The sequence below is a fragment of the Aythya ferina genome (assembly GCF_964211825.1).
Source record: "Aythya ferina genome assembly, chromosome: 3".
Lineage (NCBI taxonomy): Eukaryota > Metazoa > Chordata > Aves > Anseriformes > Anatidae > Aythya > Aythya ferina.
The window spans coordinates 4517371-4544181 of NC_140298.1; the positions used below are offsets into that span (position 1 = coordinate 4517371).

General features: G+C 35.4%; 1 protein-coding gene across 10 annotated transcripts in view; it reads right to left on the bottom strand.

The window, feature by feature from the left end:
- Positions 1–26811, bottom strand: part of USP34 (ubiquitin specific peptidase 34) — a 135208-nt gene that overhangs the window by 46278 nt on the left and 62119 nt on the right. For 9 of the 10 annotated variants that reach the window (XR_014691187.1, XR_014691188.1, XM_084513740.1 and 6 more), the window contains 23 exons: positions 26191–26286; positions 25361–25443; positions 24867–25021; positions 23903–24016; positions 22921–23020; positions 22616–22775; positions 22009–22135; positions 21765–21912; positions 18523–18623; positions 16867–17076; positions 16097–16222; positions 15152–15274; positions 14929–15012; positions 14622–14708; positions 13437–13637; positions 12027–12109; positions 10625–10665; positions 9559–9683; positions 8397–8549; positions 7146–7250; positions 5989–6044; positions 5765–5885; positions 3305–3488 (listed from right to left, as the gene is read on the bottom strand). Coding sequence is in view for 8 of the 10 variants with exons in the window: in XM_084513740.1 (XP_084369866.1) it covers positions 3305–3488; positions 5765–5885; positions 5989–6044; positions 7146–7250; positions 8397–8549; positions 9559–9683; positions 10625–10665; positions 12027–12109; positions 13437–13637; positions 14622–14708; positions 14929–15012; positions 15152–15274; positions 16097–16222; positions 16867–17076; positions 18523–18623; positions 21765–21912; positions 22009–22135; positions 22616–22775; positions 22921–23020; positions 23903–24016; positions 24867–25021; positions 25361–25443; positions 26191–26286 (2783 nt within the window). In the remaining 2 variants the exon portion in view is untranslated. The remainder of the gene's footprint in view (positions 1–3304; positions 3489–5764; positions 5886–5988; positions 6045–7145; positions 7251–8396; positions 8550–9558; positions 9684–10624; positions 10666–12026; positions 12110–13436; positions 13638–14621; positions 14709–14928; positions 15013–15151; positions 15275–16096; positions 16223–16866; positions 17077–18522; positions 18624–21764; positions 21913–22008; positions 22136–22615; positions 22776–22920; positions 23021–23902; positions 24017–24866; positions 25022–25360; positions 25444–26190; positions 26287–26811) is intronic. The other variant, XM_084513739.1, reaches the window with a different exon arrangement.

Sequence of the window (26811 nt, forward strand, 5' to 3'; positions counted from 1 at the left end):
CACCCAAGGGTACTGAGGGAACTGGCAGAGGAGCTGGCCAAGCCACTGTCCATCATTTATCAACAGTCCTGGCTATCGGGGGAGGTCCCAATCGACTGGCGGCTAGCAAACGTGACGCCCATCTACAAGAAGGGCCGGAGGGCAGACCCAGGAAACTACAGGCCTGTCAGTTTGACCTCAGTGCCAGGAAAGCTCATGGAGCAGATCCTCCTGAGAGTCATCATGCAGCACTTGCAGGGGAAGCAGGCGATCAGGCCCAGTCAGCATGGCTTTATGAAAGGCAGGTCATGCCTGACGAACCTGATCTCCTTCTATGACAGAGTGACGCGCTGGGTGGATGAGGGAAAGGCTGTGGATGTGGTCTACCTTGACTTCAGCAAGGCTTTTGACACCGTCTCCCACAGCATTCTCCTCAAGAAACTGGCTGCTCTTGGCTTGGACTGGCGCACGCTTCGTTGGGTTAGAAACTGGCTGGATAGCCGGGCCCAAAGAGTCGTGGTGAATGGAGCCAAGTCCAGTTGGAGGCCAGTCACTAGTGGCGTCCCCCAGGGCTCGGTGCTGGGGCCGGTCCTCTTTAATATCTTCATCGATGATCTGGACGAGGGCATCGAGTGCACCCTCAGTAAGTTCGCAGATGACACCAAGTTAGGTGCGTGTGTCGATCTGCTTGAGGGTAGGAAAGCTCTGCAGGAGGATCTGGATAGGCTGGACCGATGGGCTGAGGTCAACTGCATGAAGTTTAACAAGGCCAAGTGCCGGGTCCTGCACCTGGGGCGCAATAACCCCAAGCAGAGCTACAGGCTGGGAGAGGAATGGTTGGAAAGCTGCCAGGCAGAGAAGGACCTGGGAGTGATGGTGGACAGTCGGCTGAATATGAGCCAGCAGTGTGCTCAGGTGGCCAAGAAGGCCAACGGCATCCTGGCTTGTATTAGGAACAGCGTGACCAGCAGGGCTAGGGAGGTGATCGTCCCCCTGTACTCAGCTCTGGTGAGGCCGCACCTCGAGTACTGTGTTCAGTTTTGGGCCCCTCGCTACAAGAAGGACATCGAGGTGCTTGAGCGGGTGCAGAGAAGGGCGACGAAGCTGGTGAGGGGCCTGGAGAACAAGTCCTACGAGGAGCGGCTGAGGGAGCTGGGCTTGTTCAGCCTGGAGAAGAGGAGGCTCAGGGGTGACCTTATTGCTCTTTACAGATACCTTAAAGGAGGCTGTAGAGAGGTGGGGGTTGGCCTGTTCTCCCACGTGCCTGGTGACAGGACGAGGGGGAATGGGCTTAAGTTGAGCCAGGGGAGTTTTAGGTTAGATGTTAGGAAGAACTTCTTTACAGAAAGGGTTGTGAGGCATTGGAACAGGCTGCCCAGGGAAGTGGTGGAGTCACCATCCCTGGAAGTCTTCAAAAGACGCTTAGATGTACAGCTTAGGGATATGGTTTAGTGGAGGGCTGTTAGCGTTAGGTTGGAGGTTGGACTCGATGACCTTGAGGTCTCTTCCAACCTAGAAAATTCTGTGATTCTGTGATTCTGTGAAATGAATTTACAATTGTATGTTTGGGAATGATGTACACAATGGTAGATCTCACCACCTGGTTCAACACAGAAAAATGCTATATGGCTGTAAATGCTGTCAAGTAGGAAAAAAACACACACATTAATCTTTTTGCATCCATCAGCAAAGACAGCTACACTACTGGAAACTTTCCAAAAAATGCTGCTGAAGTTAAAACTTCACTACAACTACTTCACATTACTCACACTAGCTCAAGTCTGAAGAACAGTACACAGTAGTATGTTTTTATATGACTGCCTGAATAGAGTCTTAACATCTCATTTTTACTTAGAATCCTAAAATCCTTTCTTTTGTCCCAAGGAGAATACACTAGATATCCTTTAAAATACGATTTCATTTTGAAAACTGTACTTTACATTGCTACACTAAATTAAAGCAATCTTTTAAGAGCATCCTGGCTTCAGTCGGCTAGGGGTGTGAGAAAAAAGGGTAGAGTAGAAAAGACAGCAACTGGTCAGACTAGATGATGACTACAGTACAAGTTGCAGGATCGAAAATTTCTCCAGTGAACCACAAAACCAAAATGTTAAAACCAAAGAGAAGATGGAAATTGCTAACATCTTCCTTAATGCATCTCCTACGTAAAATGGCACAACAGGCCTAAGACTAAGATTTTAAAAGACTACTTAGATTACAGAGATAAGCAATGAGGAAAAATCCACTTTTAAGAGTCTTTGATTCACATCAATGGATTAACAAGACTTTAAAACAAGTGAGGTATCAGAAGTCCTGTGGTCAATAGCACATAAAGAGACAACAGCACTCTGCCAGTTGTATTAAGATTAACATTCAGGAAACTGAAATACACTGAATATGTAGAAGGAGCATGGACCACATGATTCTGTAGAACTCAGAAAGGAACAAACAATCTAGAGGAGAATATTTGGAAGAACGCAGCAACTGGTAAATGTTACAGAAAATTTCAGTAGCTTGAATTACTGGGATTTGGAGTTAAAAAATACTAACTGTAAAAAAATGGATGATTGCACCTAGAGAGATACTGACAGGCTCAGCAGCAGCAGATGCACTCACAGCACACACAAATATCAGGTATTTTCATACATCATATTCTTCATAATATTTTCCCTAAGCATATGACGTTTTAGAGGCTTTTCAGAAAGCCTCAGGCATACAACTACAGAACTCAAAACATTAAGATCAGATTTCTCTTTTGCTTCCTGAACTGTAAGGCACTAAATCAATTCCATTGATTATAATAAATTACAAATCCTCAGGTTACCAGAATGTAAGCTGGACATATAAAAGGAAATCTATCAAGCTAAAAATGCATAGTAAATATTTGCAAATCAAAGAGAAAATACTAACTGGCTTCAGATTTTGGTAATTTACATATTTTACATAGGAACTGAGTTTCCAAAAAACAGGAAGCATGAAAGCGAAGAGGCATAACAAAATTGTACTAGTGCTGTATGCTTCTTTAAGTGATGCTGGATAACTAGCAGAGCTACAAAGGGAATTTTAGAAGTACTGTTAGTGGGACCAATGTCTCAGTTGTCAGGAGGAAAAGCAAATTCCATGATGGCAGTACTGTTCACAACGGTGGCTAGCAATCCTGTCGCAAACATGCAATCTTCAGGAGTCCATATAATGGCCACCCTCCCATTTACTTTACTGAACTTGATAAATCAAAAAATTCAAAACAACCAAAATGAACAGAAGGTACAAAAGGACTAATTTTCCACAAAATACTCAAAAGCTACATATGAACGAAGGTTCTTACACTGCATATGTTGTGCCATAACCCAGTTGTGGAGCAGCCTGTAGTTTTCCACGGACCCTTTCACCATTTCTACCAACAAGTCATATGCTGCAGCCCTTGAAGAATGTGACTTGCATTTTGGCTGCTGTCTATCTTTTAAACTTGGCAGCAAGAACAGAAGATTGAAGATGTCTCTCAGAAACTCCTGTAAAACAATTCCGTCAGCAGATTTAGCAGTTTGAACACATGAGACAGTCATGTTTTTCCAATCTTCTAGAAATTTCTGTATACTTTCTGGACCTCTATCATGTATAGAACTTTCTGGCTCATATACACATTTTAAATTGCAAATTTCAACAATTTTATTTATATTACAACCTAAAGAGAAACATGTCCAGTGAAAAAGAATGGCAAATTATGCTTGATTCATGACTGATAATTCAACTTGACAAACCATACACATTTATTTTTAATAAATTTAAGGCTGGTTTCTCATAGTGCATAATCGCTCTACTAGTCTGAGTTTTACTAATCACTAATTAACCATAAAACATGCACTGATTTACGTATCATATGTACTGCAAGTATGTTTTGGCATTGCTACTCTGTTGGAATATTAACTGAACTATAAAAGGCATAAAGCACAGCTGTACCGAGTCATGCTGCCTTTGGATGACAGACCCGTAACACATTGTTATTTATATTTATCTTTCCAGATTAATACACTAAAAAGTGGAGTTGCATATGTCTAAAATTCTGTACCTTTGTCCTGCTTAGTCAACTTAATTCAATAAAATTGTATCAAATGTAAAATATTAAGACAACAAGAAATCAAAATCTGTCTAGGTCTGTAGGAAAAGGAGTCATATTCTTCCAGAAGCTATAATATGTTCAAAGAAGTACAGGATGGTGAAAGGCCTTCCTCAGCCTTTCAACTACTAAAGCGAACATTACTAATTAGTCATCCAAGTGCTATAATGAGAGAACATGAAGGAAGAAATTTAACTGATTTAGAAAGCGGTATTTCAGCAAAATCCCTTAGACAATCAGCAATTCATTCAAAACCTTTATGCCCAGGGCTGATGACATGATCTACTTCCTTCACTTCACTGCATCAACAAAATGGCTGCAATCTTAACAAATTGAAATTAAATCATACTAGTAGTGTATCATTGTAGTAGTCTACATGATCAGACAATAAACCCTCTATCCTTTACCTCTACAGAATCTTCATTTGTTTTTTTCCCTACATGATATCTTCTTCAATTGTTTTTTTAGGGATAGAATTCTCTCCCATTTGCAAGGCACAGCTACCAATACAACTATTACATTTTGTTCTGCAATTTCTAGACTGTAATTAAAGAAATGTTCTTCTTGGATTTCCCTATGTTAAAAGGTCAGGCTGCAGTAAAATCTAAATAAAATCTAAATGTTTCCAAAGATAGCCTCCTGCAGAGCAAACAAAAAAATCACTATAAAAAAAGTCTTTTTCCAATGTATAGAGAAATTCCTGTAGCACTAGTACGAAATATTATAAATACAGTCACATGTTTATGTCTGAATAGTATTGAGGGGTCTTCTTCTGGCCAAAATAGTTAACGAAAGCTCTTCCAGATTTCTCCACGCTTTGGAGTTATATTTTAATCCCACTATGCATGAAATTGAAAACAAACGGATACCTGTTTTCTTGGTAGTAACTCTGCACCACAAGTGCTCATGGGGCAGCAATCTGACTGGTTTCCATTCCTAACCATATTTCCCAGGTGATGGTTACAGCTCATCAGCAGACCAGCTGTATCCAGTATGTGGAGTTTTGGACTGTGCTATGGGCTACAGCCTAGTGCGGTGGTGCAGCCTTTTTCAAACAGGTGTCCTTGCACACCAGCCACCCTAAAATGCAGTCTATTCATAGACTAGAAAAGAAGTAATGTCAGAGATCTGGATCTATCATTTTCCAATTAATACTCTTAACCTTGTATTTGCACTATCTGATTGAATTCTGACATGTTGGAGCAGGGAAGAAAAAGATCACGTGTATCTTTTTGTGGATGGGTGAACTGCAGTATTCTTTTTACACGTGTCTGCCACTGGGTAGGTGTAGAGCTTAAAAGCTACTTTTAGATCACAACTGTCCCAGGATAGTCAAAAAGCAGCTGTTGTTAATTTTTATTTTTTTTTTAAGTGATTAATACTGATCTGTTCTGAAAAAAAATCAGACATAAAAAATTAAAATAAATAAAATCCCTAGGATGTAAGAACTTTATCCAGAAGTTAAATACAGTTAGAAAGGGAAGGGACTGTACATACTACTTATTAATTAAGGAATGAGACATGTTTTCATCAATCACCTAGAGCTAGAAATATGACATACTGTCACGTACTGAGCCCTGCAGTCAAAATATTAGGTAAAAAGGTGTAATGAAGAAAGTACAGTAAAAAGATATGACCTTGTCTTGATCTCTGTCAGGGTCCTTTTCTTACCTGCCCTTCACGAGAAAATTTAAAAGGTGGTTTGTGCTTAATAACACTTGTTGCAAGGCGAAGCAGTCCTGTAAGTCCGTCATCTTCTATATTACCGTCTTGATGGTCAAGGATTTCTCTGCTATATATACACATACATATAAAAGAAATGTTAAAACTCTGTCTGTCCCACTAACAATAAATTTAACGCAACTTACAGATGAAATTACTTTACTAAACCTTACCTCCGAATGCAGTCAGCAAGATGTCTTGCTAGTGCATCTAAATCAAGGAGTGTGGTCTGATCAAAAAGAAAGAAAGTGGTATATAAATGGAAAAAAATTATGTACGTCATGAATTAGAAGTCCAGCCAGAAACTATGGTTATTCTTTTCGATGGAAATTTGCTATTGTACACAAAAAACACAGGAACATTTAAAACTCTTTCAAATGTTCTTGCAACAGTATTTTAATACATTTTCATAAATGTGATATAACTGTTTTTTAAAATCAGTAATATACAGTTCAAATAAAGTAATACTTATTCTTTCAATTCCAGATCCCAAAAATATATTATCATGTTGAAAAAACTGAATACTACTATTTTAAATACTTAACTGTTATTTCTCACAGGAACACACAGAAGCTTGTCATTAGAAGTTTGAAAGCAACATGCAGAAGAACTATGCAGAACTGTAGCCTAGCTAAGAGACTGAATTAATACAATGGAAATGGTAGGAAACTTAGTGGAAGAAAGATGGACAGGCCAAAATTTTTGCCTCTACTGGGACCATCAGGTGTTAGGAGACAAGATTTTTTTCAACACTACAGAAGGAAGGTCTACAGCTTTATCTTCCTTCCCTTCCCACACTCCTGCCAGAGCACTGAGAATACATTAGAGATACTTATGTAGCGTGTCCAGCCAGCAGGGATAGTTGCAGACGGTGCATAAAAAGTTAATTTTAAACCTTTTGGGATGTTTCAAAAGAGTGAGTATTTTTTCTGACCTGTGCTAATTGGCTTCTAACTGAATTTTTTTCTCGTCTCTTTCAGTTAATGTCAGATATTTGCTCACCTCCTCCTTCACTGAAATTACCAAGAGTCAATCTTTCCTAAATGATTCCAATACTCATGTCTCTTAACTTCATATAGCCCACTCTATTTGTGCATTATATGCACCCTCCCTTCTCGACTCTAAAGGGTGCGTATCTGAAGCTTCCTTTGACCATGAGCTACTAAAAACACCAAACAGCAGCAGAAGTCAAGAGATGGAATGCTTGGAGAGCAGTTTGTAGCAGTTCACTATATATTAAGTAAAACTGTATCACGTTCAATGAAAAAAGTTATATGAATACAAATATTTAAAAACACAAACATTTTTATGACTGCAAAGCAAAACATACCTGACTTGCATCTTTGACATGTATGTTATCAATCAGTTTGCACAGCAACCAAAAATATTCCTTACAACCTGGTCGTAGCACTGGTTCTTCTTCATAATCCTCCACCTGAGAAAAAAAAAAGAAAAAAGAAAAAAGAAAAAATTTCTTTTGTTAACTGTAATAATAACTGTATTAAAGCAGTGCAATAAATGCAATGTTACAAGAATATTACTTTCTACATGTCCCTATTTAAGATAAGGTCCTTACAAGAACAATGAATTTTAAAATGGTAACACTGCATGTTCTATTTTTCTTCTGAAATACTTATTCATTTTCTTGAAAGACTGTCAGGATGATCTGCAAGAGCCTTAAACTTACAATAGTATTAAATCTGTACTCAGAACTGCAAATTGCAAATTTTTCAATATTAGACTGGGCAAAACAAAATTTGCATGAATATCAGTTCAACATGTGTTGGTTAAAATCCCGTTTTGAACTCTTCTGAAAATTAGTCAAATAATGCAAATCTTCTGCAGATTGTTTTAATGCAACCTTTTTTTTTTTTTTTCCTCAGAATCTCCCCCAAATCAAGGTTCACGTTTCACAGTCATACAAGTAGTCTTCTTCAGATCTACACAGCTGAAGTGAGCATAGCCTTCTCTGATATGCATTGGTATGGCTACAATTCCTAATTGACTTTAGGCAAAATCATCCAGGTTAGTTCAAACCATCTCTATTAATCTCCATACATTAACAGTGTGAAAGTAGCTTTGGACCATCCCTAGAATCTCTTCTATTTAGTGAAACTTTGAGGACAATAATACCCCAAAAGAAAAACAGAAACAATTGACTGGGGAACAGTAACACTTAACTGCAACAACAGAGGAGACCTATAAAATATAATTTATTTATTTATGGACTTGCCTACATTTAAAAGGGAAGATGGGGCATTTACTGAAAACACAACTGTTATTCTTTAACAGCATCTTACGTGGATGCTAAAATTCCAGAACCACAACACTTTCAAAATGCTATTTTGTACTTTTCTCCTAGCACTGGTAAGGTATCAATTACTTTAGCATCACAGCTGTAACTTCTGTGAAGCTTCTCGAACCATCTAAACCTTAATGTCTTAGTCTTAATATTTTAGCAGATCAGAAACAGTATGTCAGACAAAATGATGGTATATGCTACCATTTTTCTCCTTTTATATTAACAGAAATAAGTTAAAATATATCTTTAACAAAGTCTTGTAATTTTATAAGTTCTTACCCGGATAGGTTTCAGAGCTTGAGCATCAGGAAGAAATTTTAGTAATGTTGATGCAGCCAGCAGCAGAAAGGACCGATTAATTGAGTCCCCCCCATCGAGACCAGAGAGAGATAACTTGTATAAACCATTGCATGACTCATGGCGAACGGCAGTCTGTGTGAAAAATAAATAAATAAAATTACTGCACACATTATTTAGAAGTTTGTTTTTTTCTCTTTTGACTTTCCTTCCATATATACATAATTAAGTTCCTCTCATAATATCTACCAGATAATCAAGGCAGAATACGTCTAAAAACACCTATGCTTAAGATACCCTTGTAACAAAAAAGCCTTGTCTCCCAAGTTACATATTTTTCTATAGTAAAGAGTACAGCCAGCTCCCAAAATACCACATCTGGGCAAAGTATGAACATATATGTAATGCTGCAACCTACACTTACGCATATGAAACTATATGGTTAAATTAATTTCACTAGAAAAATTATCTTCTTTTATTCCTAAGGAAAAAAAAATCTAGACTATCTCTAATTTAGCTTCAGAAGTTTACCCTCATTTAGTTCCAGTGTTTTTAAATGGAGACAGTACATATGTTTTTTCTGTGGTTGAGTAATAATTAGCTGATAATAACTATCACCTCATTGTGTCCATATTGCAACTTAAAGCAATAGATAGTAAAAAAATAAATCTATTGTGCATATTATGCAATTTCCAAGTTTGTCTTACGTTAGACAAAAAATTACTTAAAACTAGACAAAGATTCATTGATGACAAATGTTTATTTAAACTCTTATTCACCCCATTTTGTGATAAAAAGTACGGCTGAAAAAATAACACAATGGCAGAAGTATATTTAGATTAATCCATGTTGGAGGGCATCATCCAGAAATTCCAACAAATTACAACAAAAGAATTACCTTCAAACAAAAGCTAAGAACAAAGATGGGAGTTTATAAACTGGTTTGCAATCAACCACAAATGTGCCACCTTACACAGTATTTTTACTAAAAATGATTACTTAAACAGGACTGCAAGTAACTGAGTGAGAACCTGCTTACTTTTAGCAGGAAACAACATGATTTGAAATTAATGGAAGCTTGAAACCAAAGTTAATCTTGTTTCTTATTATGCACAAATTAGTAACAACCTCTTCTTTAACATACCTCTGGAATAAGAAGGGTAAGCTTCTTTAGCCAGTCTTGCAAATGATCACTGTCTGCCAGACTGGATTTCACCGAGGAACAGCAGTGAGCCCAACTCACCAAGAGCCACATTGAATAATGAGTAACTAATAGGAAATGAGATGAGAGTAAATCGTATCATTATTCTAACAGAATAAGGTTTCTAGGTTGAAGGGTTGCATAGTTCTAGCACAAACGACATTTACTTTAATTATCTTAATGTACAAGACTAAGTCCTTATTGGCACATAAGCCACTACTTCAGCTCAGAATTTTACCAATATGCTTACTAAATACTGATCATTGTACTACTGATCACAGTTTAATTTGACTAAATACTCAAAATCTGGAGCACAACCCCTTCCTGTATCTCTCCTTCTTAGGTAGTGAGCTGGTACTTTGGAGATGGGTTGCATCAGCTCTTAACATGAACATTTCCCCGAACTAACTAGCACATCAGTTCTTTTCTTCTTAACAGCCAAGAGTAAGACTTTCGTATGTGACGCACAGCATACTGAGAATTCAGGTTCATAGCCATGAACATCTGTAGGCCAGAACAAAGTGGAAAAAAAAACAAAGGCAATGTACAAGCTTAGGAGACCTACCTATATTTATGCACACCTATGCTGTACTTTTGGCAGTTACTCTCATACAAACGTAACCTGACACAGGTCATTTAGACCTTTTGTAGCAATCCTCCCCAGGAAGGCTGGACTGGGGATCTCCAAGGAATTCTGGGCCCAGAATTATTTTTGTAAACATGAATAAAGGTGACTGTTGGTGACTATATTATGGTGCTACATGTATCTTCTGCTCTTCAGAAAAGAATACTGCTGGTTTTCCTACCAAAAACAGCTATTCTGGAGAGGAAGGCATAACTAGCATACAAAACTTCTATCATATAAATAATTACCAGAAAAGGAAAGCCATGCAAGTCTTTTAGGACCTCTCTGTGTTTTAGGTGGAATAAATCAAACACATAACCTGTTATCTTCAATATGTTTTCAATATTATTAGTTCATAGCATACAAGTAATTTGCAGCACTGACCTTCGTGTCTTGATCTGTGATCTGACTGAGCTTTCAACACCCTGAACAGGAAGAAGATAAAGCCATTTGAACTTTATCACAGATCATAACAGATTACCACTTAGAAATGTAAGCCATGCCAGTAAGAACAAAGTTATTCTTAAGTACCAATGAAGAAAACTAATACCGTAATCCTAAAAAGATTCATTTCTTGCAGTATTCAAAATTAGCGATATTTATAAAGCTATTAGGAACTTCAAATCACCCCCCTAAAGTTTTACAGACTACAAGATAAAAAGTAAAGAAAAAATAATCACAACCACTTTATATTATCCAAGAAAGAGATGATATAAAATGGAACCAAGAACAGATGCATACAGAAGAAGGCTAGCATTTGTTATGGGGAACCACACTTTAAACAAATCTTTGCGAACTCTGTACCTACTGTAAATGCTTGTACTTATTTACTTACATTTTTTGAAAATGGCAGTAGAAGTTTATGAAATGGAAAATATATTGTATATAATTAAAATCATTCTTGGAACTCAGCTAGAGGTTACATTTAGGCACAGTTGTAGACCTGGCTGGAAATGCTCTAAATATCGTTATCAATCCTTTACAAATGTGGTAGAACACATTATACCTTATTTGGAATCAAGTAATTCTACAACACTGAATGTGTCAAAAAATTGACCTCCCCAGAATCAGTCCAACTCTGTCACTATACAGTCTTACACAGAATTGCTTTTCTCAGGAAAAAAGGCAAAAAGGACAAAAATCACTAATAACCATTTTCTGGAAGTAAAATTTTGCCTGCAGTACATGCACACTAACTATAAAAAGAAGGGGAATTTCAATAGCAATAAAGTAATGTCATTAGGATGGGGAAAATAAGTCAAAGACAGCAGATAAATAAGCAGCTTAAAAATGAATTTATTTCAAATTTTCCTTTATATTCGCTTGAAATTGACAATGCTAATTGCTACAAAGAGACAAAGAATCAGTTTTGGTACCAGAATTTCTGACAGCGTCCTGTACATATCTTGTTGCTCCACGTCATATACCTTGGAGAACAACTGGTTATATAAGGGATTGTATGGTGATTAATTACTTTACATGTAGGTTTTGTTGTTGTTGTTTCTGTTTTATTTATTTCTTACTATTACTATTTAGGGCAATTTGTTTAGTTCAGCGATTGCTTGATTGCTGATGACCACTGAGAGTTCTCTCCATGATTCATAAGTGTGGATTAACTACAAAAAGAGGTGACTAAGAAAAGCAAATCTAATGCCTATATACTTAAATTTCTGATACGGATGTTAATGGGAACTACAACTGAAAGAGCTATTCATTCTATTTAAAACAGCCAAGGAAAATGTGCACACTTTATAAGCTTTATAACAAAAATAAGAAGATATTGTACCTAGGTGCCAAGTTGTCATATGTATAAGCAACTGACATAAGTCGCTGAATCAAACTGGTTCCCTGGACAAGTACAAGAAACACCTTTAAAAATTGAAGTCAAAAGAAAAAAAGACCAGTTAATATAACAACAAGCTTTTTGATTGTTTTTTAAATTATACACACTGTGTGAATCTAAAAAAAAAACCCACCTGTGTAGAGGGAGGAACAGCAAAAGAGAAATGATAACATCTCTACAGTTGAAACAGTCATATTCTGTTTTTTATTAAAGCAAATGTAAAATCCTGTGTTTCACTGAGTACATCTAGATGCTAAAATTTCATTCTATTCCTCTTAGGCAACATAACTGAATAGAAAAATCAATAATCTTCTCAACCTTGTTACTAAAAAAACCAGTGTATTTCTTACATTAACTTTGTTTCTAAAATCATAGGCTTGAGGGGACAATTTCGTGGGTGAAGTTGGATATGTAAATTTCGCTTGTATCTTTGTGATCAACACATTTGACTGACTACACATTCACTTAAATTATTAATCTTAAAAAGAGCCTCTGACAGGCTATACAAAATTTTCAAATCCGAGAAGTCTGAATAGAAAGCCTTTAAAGACCTTACAAAGAAGTTTTTTAAAGTATTTAGATAGCAAATCCACTGCAATCAAAAATATTCATTGATGACAATTAAAAAAGCTAATACATTCAATAATTTCCCTGTATCATATCAGCTTTGGCAATTTAGGAATCTGTTTTGTCAGAAATACCTCATCCCTGTAGAACAGTTAGGGTCTTTTCCTTGTGTAACAATGACAAATGGGAAGTTTGGCTCCAGCTTACAGTTCAAATCTGCCCTTTCCTGCAATCACAACTGGTCCTGTGCCCAAGAGCAATCAATTTACAGTGAATGCATCTCTAGCCATCTGATGACAAAATGCTATTGATTAAATATCAGGCTTGGTCTATATTTGGAAATTAGCAGGCAAGAATCTGGGAGGAAGGTTTACGCGTTTAGGTATGTTTATACACTTGCTCAGATATCCTTAGTATAGTAAACTACTTCACACTTAGTGTGCACTAAAGGACACAAAAATGTATCTGCCAAGGATGAGTACAGCAACTACGAAAGGTTACCATAAAAACAGCGTTAATAATATGGAAAACAAAATGTAAGAAATAGGAATAAAACAGTGGAATTCTGAAATTCACATTTCACATGCTCACGTTCATCAAAATACCTTTCAGTTCCAGCTTTTAAAATTGGCAGGTTTAAAAACAAACTATATTCGAGAACAGTATGCAACATATAGATTAATACTAGTAAGTTTGCCACTATATTATTTTATTACCAAAATAAAAGCTTCACACAACAAAGGAGTCATTTAAATTCACAAAACAGACGCACTGTTTATCTCTTACCTCTGTTAAACGAGGTATATGAAGGCCCTTCACATGGTCACTTGCAGTCTTCCTTGATTTGCCTGGCCACGTTCTTTTTCTGTGACTCTCTGCTACACCAGACCAGGCAAACACATCGTGGTAAGCTAAATCCAGATCTGAAGGATCAACTGCAAACTGGCATATCAGCTTCAGCAAGCAAGCAAGGCAGTCCAGCTGCCACTGTGAATAAAAAGGAAATGAATTTTTCTTTTTGCAAGGATTTATTTTACAAATAATTCTATGTCTACTACAGAATTTGACAAGAAAAGCTTAAGTAAGCTACAAAGGATAAACAACTAGAACTCTAACTGGCAAAATCTCACAAGAATAGACACTAAAGAGGAAAGGTATTAAAAAAATTACTTTTTACAAGAAGGACATTTTTATTATCTAGTCCTATTAACAGGTGCATTTCAAGACATTCTGTTATTGTGTGCATGAAATACCACAGAGGAAATAGTATAGGAGGTTAATCTGTACAGTTAATAGCTTTCCCTGCATTGCATTCAATTATAGCACAATGTAGTACGTATGGTATACAGAAATGCTTTCAAGTTGAATACACTTAACCACGAGGAGACAGCAGATAGTACTTCAGAAATAACATTTTCTATTGTAATATCACATGCAGAGACAAAACCCACTGATTGATTTAGTAACCCTTGAGATCAGTTTACATGGCTCTCAACTGTGTAGCTATGGCCAAGTACAGCACATGGTCAGCTCCACCAGCAAAACTTGCAGTGTGAGAGTAAAATTAACAACAACAAAAAAAGAGCACCATTTCACAGCAACACATGGAGGAGATAACTGTCTAGCACCTATATACGTAAATGATCTGCTTAATTCAGTGACCTGTACAAGGCACTTAGTTGTGGAATTTGTAATTATTTTCATGGTGATGTCCAAGTTTTCAGGACAGAACAATAAAAGTAATCATGCAATCTTTTGCATATAAACAGAATAAGAATGACAATTTGTTTCTAACACTGAATATATTTTAGAACAAATATCTAAAAATCTGTTTAAAACCTTTTAATAAAAGGTATGCCTGCTGTCTTTTCAGCATTTGAGAAACTGTTGCCAATTTCATACATATATATACATATGTCTTATAAAGGACAGCTATGTTATTCTGGAGTAAAAGGGTGAATAATCACCTACCACAGTCCATGATTCCTGTTCTTTAGGCTCTAAGATTCCAGAATTAAAAATTTCGAGTAATTGTTGGAGCCCTCCAGCAGCAACAAACTGTAAGTATATTATGGAACCAATGTAAGAACAAGCAAATGCAGAAATATCACCAACTTCAGTTAGACCTACAGGTCTGGTAACACAGAAAAACTTTAAAATATTCTATTTAAATTTGAGAACAGAAACCCTTAGATAATGTTTCAAATGGGTTTTCATTTTACATCTTTTTTTTGAAAAACTACAATATGTATCACAAAATACTGTAGGAAAATCAGACCTTGCAGCTCCATGTGTTTTTACTATTTTCTATTTGATCTTCACTTGAATCATCTGAGTCTGGGTAAAGATCACTGTAACTTCCCTAAAGACAAACAAGTATAAGTAACAAAAAAAAAACAAACAAAAAAACACAGTTTAAGATTAAAAATACTGTAAACCAAATTATCAATATGTACTTTGGTTCATAGAAAAAACATATTTTGTGCAAGAAATCCTATTACCGTAGATTCACGTCTTATTCTTCTGTTGGGCTTTCCCAGAGCTTCAATAATTTCCAGGGCGTACAAAAGTTTATGGGCACTTTTTATTCGCAGAAGATCCTTCCAGCTAAAGCCATCATTACCCTTAGCAAATAAAGAAGACAGAAAACAATTAACATAGCTTAATGCTGATCTTAAGAAAGGCAATGAAAGGGTTTTTAAAGTAAATGGACAAGTCCTTTAGTTTTTAACTGCATCTATTATTTGTTATTCATTTATAGAAATATATTTTAAATAGTCTGATTTCAATTTGAATGTGAATGCAGCAGTGAAATTTGATTAGACCACTGACATTACTAAAAACTATGGTATACACAATTTTAAAGTACAGGAAGCCAAATGTTGTTTGGATGAATTATAATTTCCAGCAAAATTTCAGTGCATCTATTAAGAAACATAATACCTAAGAACAATAATATGGTATTTCAAGAACTTTAAAACAGGCCAACTTTCCTTCTGTTGGGCAAGAAAACAAGTAAGTAAGTGGCCATGTTTTGAACTTGTAGAAAGACCACACAAAAAGGATTGCTATCATAACACCCATGATGTTAAAGCAAAACAGTACGTTTTAAATATTTTATACACACTAGGCAGCAGATGAAGAACATACTGTTTTCAGTCAAACCAGAAGATTGTGATAACTAGCATTCACTATTCATTTAAGTTCTTCTTTTTTTTTTTTTTTTTTAAGAAATCTTAAAAACAAACTTTGTGAACTAAAATGATACCTGTTTAATTTAATTTTGAAAGAATCATTAAGTTTGCTTATTAGGTTTACTTGTGTCTAAATGTATTAACATACTTTTAAACATTCTTCTTCTTTGACGAAAATTCAACTAAAACACTAAACACTAAAATATCCATGCATAATAAAGATAAAAATATAAAACAAGCAATCTGTTTTACCTGCTCATCTGAAATATTTTGGAATGCCTGTAACATATTAGGGCATGTTGGTAGAAGCATTAACAGTTCCCAAACACGTCTGGATAAGTTTTCTGCATGGAGATGGAGTTCTTCACATCTTGCACTCTGACAAATCATAAAATAACTATGCTTACTGTGAATTTCTTAGTGAAAATAACCTAGCTGAGATTTAAAGTCCAAAAATTTATTTATTCTTAATTGAGAAGTTATCTAATGTAAATCCATCAACAGACCACGAAGTCTCACTCAACCAGGAAGAAACTGAGTTGCATTATCTTTATATAGCCTATAACATGTTATGAAATTTTTTGAGTGTAAGTAAAACTTAAAAATAATTTACCAGTTAAAATATACTAATGATTGTTTGATTTCACACAAGCTAATGATGGCATAAGAGACATTTGAGTTTTGATAATTTGAGTTTTTGCAATAAAACTTTTACTAACCTTTCTTCAAGCCAATTCACATTATTAGTCACCATAATTAAATACTCAGTATTCTTTTGTGAAAATTATTTCTTTAGAGTTTCTACAATATTTAGGATACACTGAACGATATCATAACAACATTATGAAAATCTGAAAGATCATGGTAATGACTGACCATAACACACATGAAAATGAATACACATATAAATACAACACATGTATCTGGCAACTGCATACAAAAGACAAGAAATAAGCTAGATAGGAAAAATAAATTAAGTAAGACTTAAATGTAATTATTCTAATGAAGTTACTCTAAATTACCTCACTATCTTCCATAGCTACTTCTCCAGAAGGAGGTTTAAAAGAGGCAAGCATCTCTAACAAATCAAAAAGGGTGGTAAGATGAGGTTCTTGCAATAGTAAAAGCATTGGAATGTTGTCCTTTTGAGGAGGAGGTAGGCAAGATGCTGGAAGCTGAACGCCTTCACCTTTACGTTCTCTCCTTGGTGCTCCCAAGGATACAAACACCATCTAGAAACAGAGAGAAACAGTGAGGAAGAGAGAGGCAGCTTTAAAAATGCATATGCTAAAGTCACAATGTTTTCAGCAGCATCTAAATTAAGACCTTAATGGTAATGATCAAGATAAATCAATACCTGTGTTGTCAAATTTTTACTGAGCATCATTTTGAGCAACTGCCATAACTAAAGCTTGGTTTTGCTTTCACTTAAGACATTTAGGATATAGTTGCATATGCTGCCTGCTTTGGCTATAGTAGATACTGCTGTTTCTTTCTCCCCCATCCATCCCTTATTTTGCTACTCAGGCTGGCTAGCCTGTAGTACCAGTCTGACTTCTCAGTAAACTAATAAAATAGCACAAAAGCTAATCCAGAAGAAAAATAAGATAAATTGTCTAAAAGGACCAGAAGTATGCTAGAGCGTATAACAGCACAAATATCAGCATAGTTGGAAAAGCTGAGATTTGTTATGCTGGCATAACTACATAGTAGAAAGCAACTCTCAGATGAAATGTTTATGCTGACTAGTTACCACCTCCATGCCCAGCCATGCAAATGGAATGTTACTGTTTTGTCAAGTTCTGCAAGGATAAGAATTCATCTGACTGTGACATAGTTTGATTCTGTAAAGTGACCTTTGTTAACACTGAAAAAGTATTTTAAAGTCTGTTTTCATTTTTGTATCAACCCGATTTATTTAGCAAAGTGAAAAAACAAAGATGTAGTCCAACAGATCACCCAATTTGGAACATCAACAGTTAAAACAGATTAACTGCTACAAATGCTAACAGCCAACAATGGCACATGTAAGCGTATCAGTCAGCAATAATCCTTCTGCGGCATAAGTTTAGTTTTCCTTCACACAGAAAGAAGGTATGTGATGATCTGCTGGCATCTGTTACAGTCCCACCTCCCTAAAGCAGTCACAATGTCATTCATACATCAAACTAGGCTTGACAAACCAAACTAGGCTTTTCCAAACTGTAGTCTTCAGTAAACTTCAATAAAAATAAAGAATTACAAATAAGCATTATAACATGCTTCAGATTTAACCCATGGAAAAAGAGAGCTAGTCACTGCTACTGTGGAATGAACTCATCTTCAACAGTTCAGACAATAAGTGGATACTTAATGCTGTTTTCACTGGTCCTTCATTCTCCTTGATGAATGAAAAAAAAAAAAGAAATTTTCCTTTTACTCCTTGAGTCTTCAGACCAGTTACCATAACCAGAATCAGGCTTTTAAAATTATTAACCATTTTAAAGACTGACAACAGCAGAAAGCACGGGTAGTACTACTTTGAGCTTAGAGGAGGCACATGTTGGATAGTAAGAAACAACCAGATGCAGAAAACTGTAGGATGCTCCCAAAGAAAAATGTGCCCTCTACCATCACCACACGCAGCAGCAGCATAAAAAAGGTAACATATCAAGCAACTTTTGTTGGTGACTATATACCTGCATATCCTTGAAACCCAATTCGTGAAGGGTTTTTTCATCATAATCAGTTGTCAGTTCATGCCCAGATGAAATCATTCTCACAGGTCCCATAAGGCCACCTACAATTTAAAAAAAAAAAAAAGTTTCATTTTCTAATGAAAGTGTTGTTAAGACTCATTTTTAATAGTACATCCTTCAGCAGCAATTAAAACCAGACAAAAACTCAATGCAATTTCCTTACGAAAACTGCTTATTACATTAAACTAAATTTCCTTGCATGTATTTAAAAATAGCATTTTCAGTAAGAGTTCACCCAATCTCGCAGACAGAAGTGTCTACAATACAGATTAAAACATGACTTCCATGTTTTGTACTAAGTTATACTACGGCACACAGAAGAATGTGGGAAAATGATTGTGACCATCAACAAAATTGCTTTGTAACACACACCTGTGATAAAGACAGCAAAAGCAAAGGCAAAATAAATAATCTTACTCAAATGTAAGTTGGAACTGAAGATCTTGCATACTACAGAAAGTAGAAACTCAGAATACCCTTCACAGAATTCTCAACACTGAACAAATCTGAACAATTAAAAGATCAAGAATTTAATTTGGTGCAGACAATCCAGCAAGAAACCTTATTACCACAGATACACATTCATTGTGCATTTTACAATGAATTTATAATCTCAGACTACTTGTATAGTTCTAATCACCAATTACAGTGCACAAAGGTATTTGTTGTGGATTAAAATTTGCAGAGCTTTTCCTGCACTGCAAAGTCCTAGGCACTGATCCTGCACACCAGTGAAGAGCAGCCCTACCCTGCCACTACACTTTAGCACTGGATTTTCAAAGAGGGTCCTTCAGAAAAGCCTATGTTTTTGATCCTCCTTCAGAGATCCTAGGAAGTACTCAGAGTTGTGCTGCCTGAAAATGCTTCCAAACAGTATGTTATTTGCCTATAGAAACATAGTATTCAAAGACATGGGTTAAAACCAAAAAAAAAAACATCAAACTTTATTCTCTCCCTGCCTCAAGAACGAGCAGAGTGTAGCGCATACACAGTCAGCATTCTTCCTCTGCTAACTGCTGAAAGCACATCACCTGCGATCTGCAGCCACAGCCACTGCTGCTGTGTGCACACAATACATTCAGGTGATGCTTCCCAGAAACAGCAGACACACACACACGTGCTGACTTTTCCATACAACAGCACTGCAGTCAGATGTAAACGCAGCAGCTTTGACTGTCAGACAAATGGAAATCTCAGACAAAAACACGATCCTCAAATCCTGCACCCCAAAATATTTGTGAGACGTTCTTGTGAAAACTGCTATTTGGTAGTCTTTCAAAGTTACGTCAGTGAACAATAAAACCATCAATGTTTTAGATGGAGTTGGGCATAAAATTTTATCTCTCACTGTTCTCATTGTCCCCAGCAGGCTGCTTTGAAAACTTATCAGTGCAGTCAGGCAAAATAATTTCAAACAGCTAAAGGCGAGCAAACACATCATCCATAAAAATAATACAGAGATCTACCATCTTCTGCACTTCAGCAAACCAGTAACAGGTTTCAGAAGAAAGAATACAGGAAATAACCTGAGCAAGAAACAAAACCAATCTCACATTTCTCACAGCACTGTAAATTTCAAATAAACAAGAGATGTTGTAAGAGGTTTGGGGACCTCAAAAGAATTTTGTGGTAGATGAAAACACACCTGAGAAAACAAAAATTAATTAAGGACAGGAAGATTTAGCTCTATAAGAAAAAGGTGAGAGAAAAATTTGTACTCCTGAGCAAAAAGATTTTAATTCTTACTGAAATTTGATTAATTCTGTTTTGATTTCTACCTATGTTAATGGAATGACAGCCATTTCAAGTTCCTAACCAGGAACTTGTTTGTTTTTGTCACAGATTGGCCACTACTAGTATATTTAAATAGACACGGTTAAGATCACTGAGACAGAAGAGCGTACCATGTGCCTTACAGAAGATGTCTCTTGTGATGCAGAATGACTGAGGTTTTTAAGTCTAACAGTCAATTTTGTGTATTTTGTGTACATGTAACTAGGCTGAACTGCAGCTCTTGTAGGGCTGCAATTCTGAATTTGCTGGATTTGGAAATAAAAAATTAAAAGAATCTGGTATCTGGCCATACCTGGTAGAAAACAAGACAAGTTTATTTACTAAAACGGCTTCTGAGAAGTGGCTAGAAAGCAGACTTCATCAAGAAGGTAATTAAGATGTCTAGTGTTCAAAGTCTGGTATACTGACACCGTGTCTCATTAAAACATTTTTTTAAGTTGTAAAACTACAAAAGAAAGTCAGATTAACATTTACACATTTCCTAATGGTCAGTGTTGTTGAAAAGAGATGTGTTAATGGACACAATTTGTTCAGATAATATACCCAGCACACTAACTCTTGCTCATAATGAGTTAGAAAGACAACAAGAAAATATTGAAGGAAAAATAATTCAGAGAACAAGAACATTCCAAACAGCAATAGCCACTGAGAACGCTACAATATATAGCAACAATATGATTCAGAAAATGTCCTTCTCCTAAAGGATAAACTAAAAAATAAAACTAAAAAAAAAAATCACTCAGAAACACATAAAGAAAGGGAACAACAACAGGAAGCTTATTCATCACGCTGTAAACAAGCAATGACCATCTCAGGAACAAGATGACTTTCAAAATTGAGAATATAAAAACAGGATGAATGATCAATTTAGCTACAGGATGATCATAAATTAAAAAGTAGTTGCAGGAGTAAGGAAAATACAACACCTGACTGGAATACATATGTGCAGGGTATAAATTAGGACTTTAAATTATTAATTCATATTATGAATCAATTGCATAGACAGAAAAGTGTACGTATAACAAAATATAGAATAAGGTTCTATGTAAAAGGATCTCTAAAATACAGAAAACTACATAATTAAAACAACAATGAAAATAAATCCAATGCAGGAGAAGTAAGTCTATTAGGAGTTGGATCTTGGCCAGATCTAAGGACATTTGGCAGGTCTACATTTTCTCTGCAATTTCAAATAAATTATAGCACTAAAGAAGAAATGCTATTAATTACGTGAGGATGATGCTAACTGTAACTACAGGTAAAATAAAGCATATAATAATGTTTGATTACTGAGGATATCTGGGGAAGAAAAACTGATGATCTTCTAAGCTGTAAATGGATGAACACTCATATGGGCAAAAAATACATGCATGAGTACTATAGCTTACCAGGGAAATCCCCTTTGCGGCTGCTTTGGCCAAACTCCTGAAGCTGTGCTTGTTGATTTATCTGCTCCTTCTGCAAATTTTCATACCAATGGGTGACTTCTGCTCGTAGATCTGCCACCTGATCACTGGGATACATTTCTATAGTCATCTGAAATTAAATATATATTTTGGTTTTTGAAGCACATAATGAACTTACTAGGATTTAACAGCATAGGATGTAGTTGTAAAAGGGCTTTTTAACTACCTTGTCAGGAAGTCCTGCTGGCTGACATACAATTCTTAATGGTAGTGACTGTTTGTCACTCAGGGCTTTCAAGTGACTGCTGATACCAGTACCTTCAATCTGCCACTGCCTCAGATGATATGCAAACCTTAAGAAGCAGGTAAAAACATTCACAAAATATTTTTGTCAAAATCTATTTAACACAAATTGTCAGTAAACAATTACAGGAAAAGCAAAACTTGGCCCCTTATTCTCTGTTGTTTTTTTTTGTTTGTTTTTTGTTTTCAAAGTAAGAAGAGATTATTGGTATTCTCATTTTTTAAAATAAAAATAGATTTGAACAAATGTGAAAAAAATATTTCTTTTGTGACGGATGCAGAAATGTGAACCATAACCATACAACTTTATACTTCATACAACATTATACTTTATATGGCCAGCTTTTGTAACTGTTTAAACCTCATAGATTATCTTTCAAAAATACCCACTGCTGTCCTTACTTTACACAAAGAAAAGTGAAGAAACTATTATTTATATTAGTAATTTTGTAACTCGTAATTCATTCATCATTACTATAAGAGAAATTGAAAGAAATTCTGCATCCAAATATACCGAAGAAGCTATTTACCTTCTCCTAAAAGCTTCCAGGTGTGTCTTTAGCATTAAGAGTCCTCTTTCAATAATTGTCAGACTTGAGTGAGAATCTTGCTCAAGATTACTAGAAGCTATCATCAGACTCTCCATACACTTGCTAATAAACTCCTGTTCTTTTTCAAGACCAGTTTTACCTGTAATATCAATGTTAAAGTAAATTATATAAGCGCAAAATTAAGACTACACATTTTAATATTAAGAATAAAAGGAGGATAATGTTAGATATTCCTTAGAACATATTACACAGAAAAAAAAATAAAATAAAATGAAAATTCCTACCATTGATATAATAAGAGTTGATATACTGGATAGCTGCTCGACTGACATCACCGGACTGTGCTCTTAAAGCAATACCCCAGAACTGGTCCATGCCACACAACTGTTATGACAAAAGGAAAACAAACAAACAGAACATTGCCTTATTATTTTACTGGGAGTAAAGCCTTTCTGACCTGAGAGCTTTTATTTTCCTCTTGATCCAAATCCTAAAAGTATCTCCTCTGCTCAGGTTCTCGTCAATGCAAACACCAATTATTGTAAAATCCTACCACTGACAGAAATATGTTCATACTTTGAAGTGTTAGGACAATTGGTTAAAATTCAAGAGTGAGATTTAATTTTTGACAAAGAGGAATGATTTTAAATGAAGCCTTAAAATGACAACTATTATCGGTATTCATTGTAAGAACAGAAACCTTTAATCAATCGTTGCCTCAAATCAATTCACAGGAAAATATCCTACTTATCACTTTATTTCTATGACAGTTTCCCAGTAAAAACAAACTACAGAAAAAAAATTCTAAAGCGCAACATATGTAAACTGAGGTACATTTTAAAACTAATTTGTAGTCAGAATGAAATACACCTAATTCTACATAAAGAATTTCATGTAGTCTGAATCTTATCATTTAAAGAAGTAAATGTTATAAGCCTATTCTTTAAACATAACAGCTAACACAGTTCAGTTATGCAAAGAGTATGATAAACTACACAAAGAAGCACAGGCAACAGGTATCACTTTCTTCATGGTTTCCTATCTCTGTCTCTGGAGACAAAAGACATCCAAAGTCATGAGGAAAAGTCGAGATTCGCAGGCCTCTTCCATTTTACTATCCCACATTTGAAACTTTCAAGATAGATAGCTCTCTTTTTGAGAGATTTTCAAATCAGTATGTTCTCAAGGTAAATACAGTTGCAGGTAAGTAATTTAATTTTCCCTTTCCCTTAAAAAGAAGAACTTGAGCACACAGTGTAGGCTTACCTCTGAGTTTGAGCCACCATCATATGCACTAGTTGCCAGCCGAGCCAAATTGCACAGATGTTGGAAGAGGTTGAGGCCAGTCATACTAATAGTTTCAGGTTTTAGCTGTGGCATCTAAATAAAACATGTTTTAGTATCAAAAATAATAAAATTCAGTGGTGGAATAGGTAGAAATTACAAATTTCAAATAGAGAGAAATTACAAATAAAATTTGTTCTTGCAAAATATTACTGAATTGTGTACACAATATAAATAATCTACTATAATCAGCTTCAACAATCCCCTTTCCTCTACCACTGATTTGGACTGTAATGATACAGAAGGAATTAAAATTCGTATTGTAACATTAGTTGCCTAACTTAAAACAGCAAGAGAATGTGCTGGCACATATGAAACTTCAGTTCAACAGCTTCATACATTTACAAAAAGTAGACAAACTGTGTAATATTGAAAAAGAACTAGAATGCTTAATTTACTGAATAACATTATCTATAATATACTACAGTCTATTTAAATGAATGGGACCCCTTGTAAAAACCTCTACTGTGGCACATTCATATTTTCAGTGGATACATGGATGAGATTTAAATGGTACTCCCAAAGTGAGGTCTTTTTTTTTCTTTTTTCTCTCTTTTTATTTTGGCAGGTAATTGTGTATCACTTGGGAAAATATAGTTTTGGTTGCCTTTTTTAATTGAAATGAAGTGCTACATAGCTTCAGATACAACACACAGGCTATATGCACAGAAGCACTGGAGTAAACATTCTTGTGAAAAGAATTCATGCCAATCCCTTCCCTTAACCCCTCCACGAAGAAAAAATAAATCATTTACAGAGCAAGTGGGGTCCTCCCAGAGTACTGAAGAGATACACTTCATAGAAATAATTTTAAATATTTTAAACTATGCTGGTATGTAAAGAAACTCATTAGAATTACTAAGGTTGTGATTTACTATCTACATACCTTTTCCAAGAAAAGATGCTTGTAAGTCTCCATACCCATAGCATGCTGATCTTTACTTCGTACTTGATTCAAGAACCAGTGTAGTGCATCATCATAACATTCAGAATCTTCTACTAAGCAGTGCCACAATATGTCCACTTGTTCTAAACTCAACCCTAAAGTTAGGGAAGCATTTTTAGCTATTTCAGTATATCATCAAATACATGGCAATATTCTACAAAACCCAAGAATGCACACAGAGAAATTAGAAAAGGTTTTGTCAGGACAAGAAGTTTTCAGAAGCAGCAGAAGAAAAATGCATCATCTGCCAATGAGAAATCATAGACTTTTCCCTTTTCAGAGCTGACAATCAGTGAGTTTTTGGTTGGTAGTGATGTCCGTTAAAATTGTGTATTTTAAAAATGACATATTTAATTAAAATATCACTGATTATTAAGAAGTATGCAAGTTTTACTGTGAGGTGCTTCTCTGGTAAGTTAACCTAAAATACTTACTGAAATGATCTGGTGATCCTAGAGTTGAAAACACGCATGTCAGGAATTGAAGACGAACCTGAACTTCTGCACTGTGACTGTATCTAAAATTTAAATTTGTATAAAAAAGAAAAGTTATTTAACTCAGCGATATTTAATTTCTGTTCTTTCATTAATGCATATGCCCCTCAACAGTGTAATTTTTTCATATAAACTTTTCTATGAACATCCAGTCCAGTATATAGCCTAGACTCCAGTTATATACATTAAAGAACCACATCAAAAAAGTGAAATGAGACAACAGTCATTAGTAGATCAGGTGAAGAGTTTAAGACTTCTTTTTTTTTTGTGCGTGTTTTATTTTCATACAGTCAAACGCAGTATTTTGTCCTTAGCACCTTGCAGGAACTGAACTTATTTTTTCCTAATTTCTTTACAAAAATATTTTCACAGCCTGCATAAAACTATTGACTTTACTTCCATTTATAAGCTTAATGGTTAAAGGAGTGGAACAGTATACTGTCTTGCCTGAATTTAAAGCAGTTCACCCCACTTTCAAACAGCTTTGGAAGTAGTTTCTCATTAGAAAATTAGAAAAACAATGTCTAACAAAAATGACACAAGAGTACAAAAGTTACTGTTGGTTTTTTTTTGTTGTTTTGTTTTTTTAAAGGAAAAGTAAACTATTTAAAATGCAACTACATTCATAGACTTTTCTCTCTCTAAGCATGTAATGCCATTACAGAAATTATTTACTTTAAAATTATGCATCAGAAGCACCAGAAGAAAAGCAGAAAAGGTATGTTTAAAAACATAAAGTATCAAACAGTCAAAGTCTGTTGTGCACTTACAACGTATGTTTGTGTCGTCCTTCCCTGACTGCCTGGATGTAGTGTACCAAATTATCAAAGAAAAGTTTCATCATGTTAAGTTCCTTTTCTGCCCACCTGTTTCAATTCAGAAAGCAAAAAAGCATTAGGACTTGTTTAAAAATGCCAGAAAAGCCACAGGAATTAGACAGCTATTACAGGAAAATGCACAAAAATAAATCAAATGTTGCATTTTCCATCTACCATAAATTCAAGTTTCAGTACAGCACTCTCTTCTTTATTTACATCCATAACAGAGTTATGAGGTCAGGCACACAACTGACAGAGAACTTTCCCTTTGCAGCCCATGAAAGCTGTTCCTAAAGGCCCTAATTTAGCAAAAACCCACGCCAAAAATCAGAACTGGGTTCTTATTTAAATGCCATGTCAAAACGAACAAGAAGGATTGCTAATAAGCAGTGTAAATTTTCCTAGAAATTCAAGTAGTCCAATTCTCTACAGTTAAATCAACTAGCTAAGTTGGTTGTTCTAGTAAGCAATGCTGTGCTACGTATTTTCACATTTGAAAGGTTTTCTTACAAACCATTTTATTACCTAGCTGCATTTGATATACAATCAGAACAGAAGCATGCTGATCAAGTT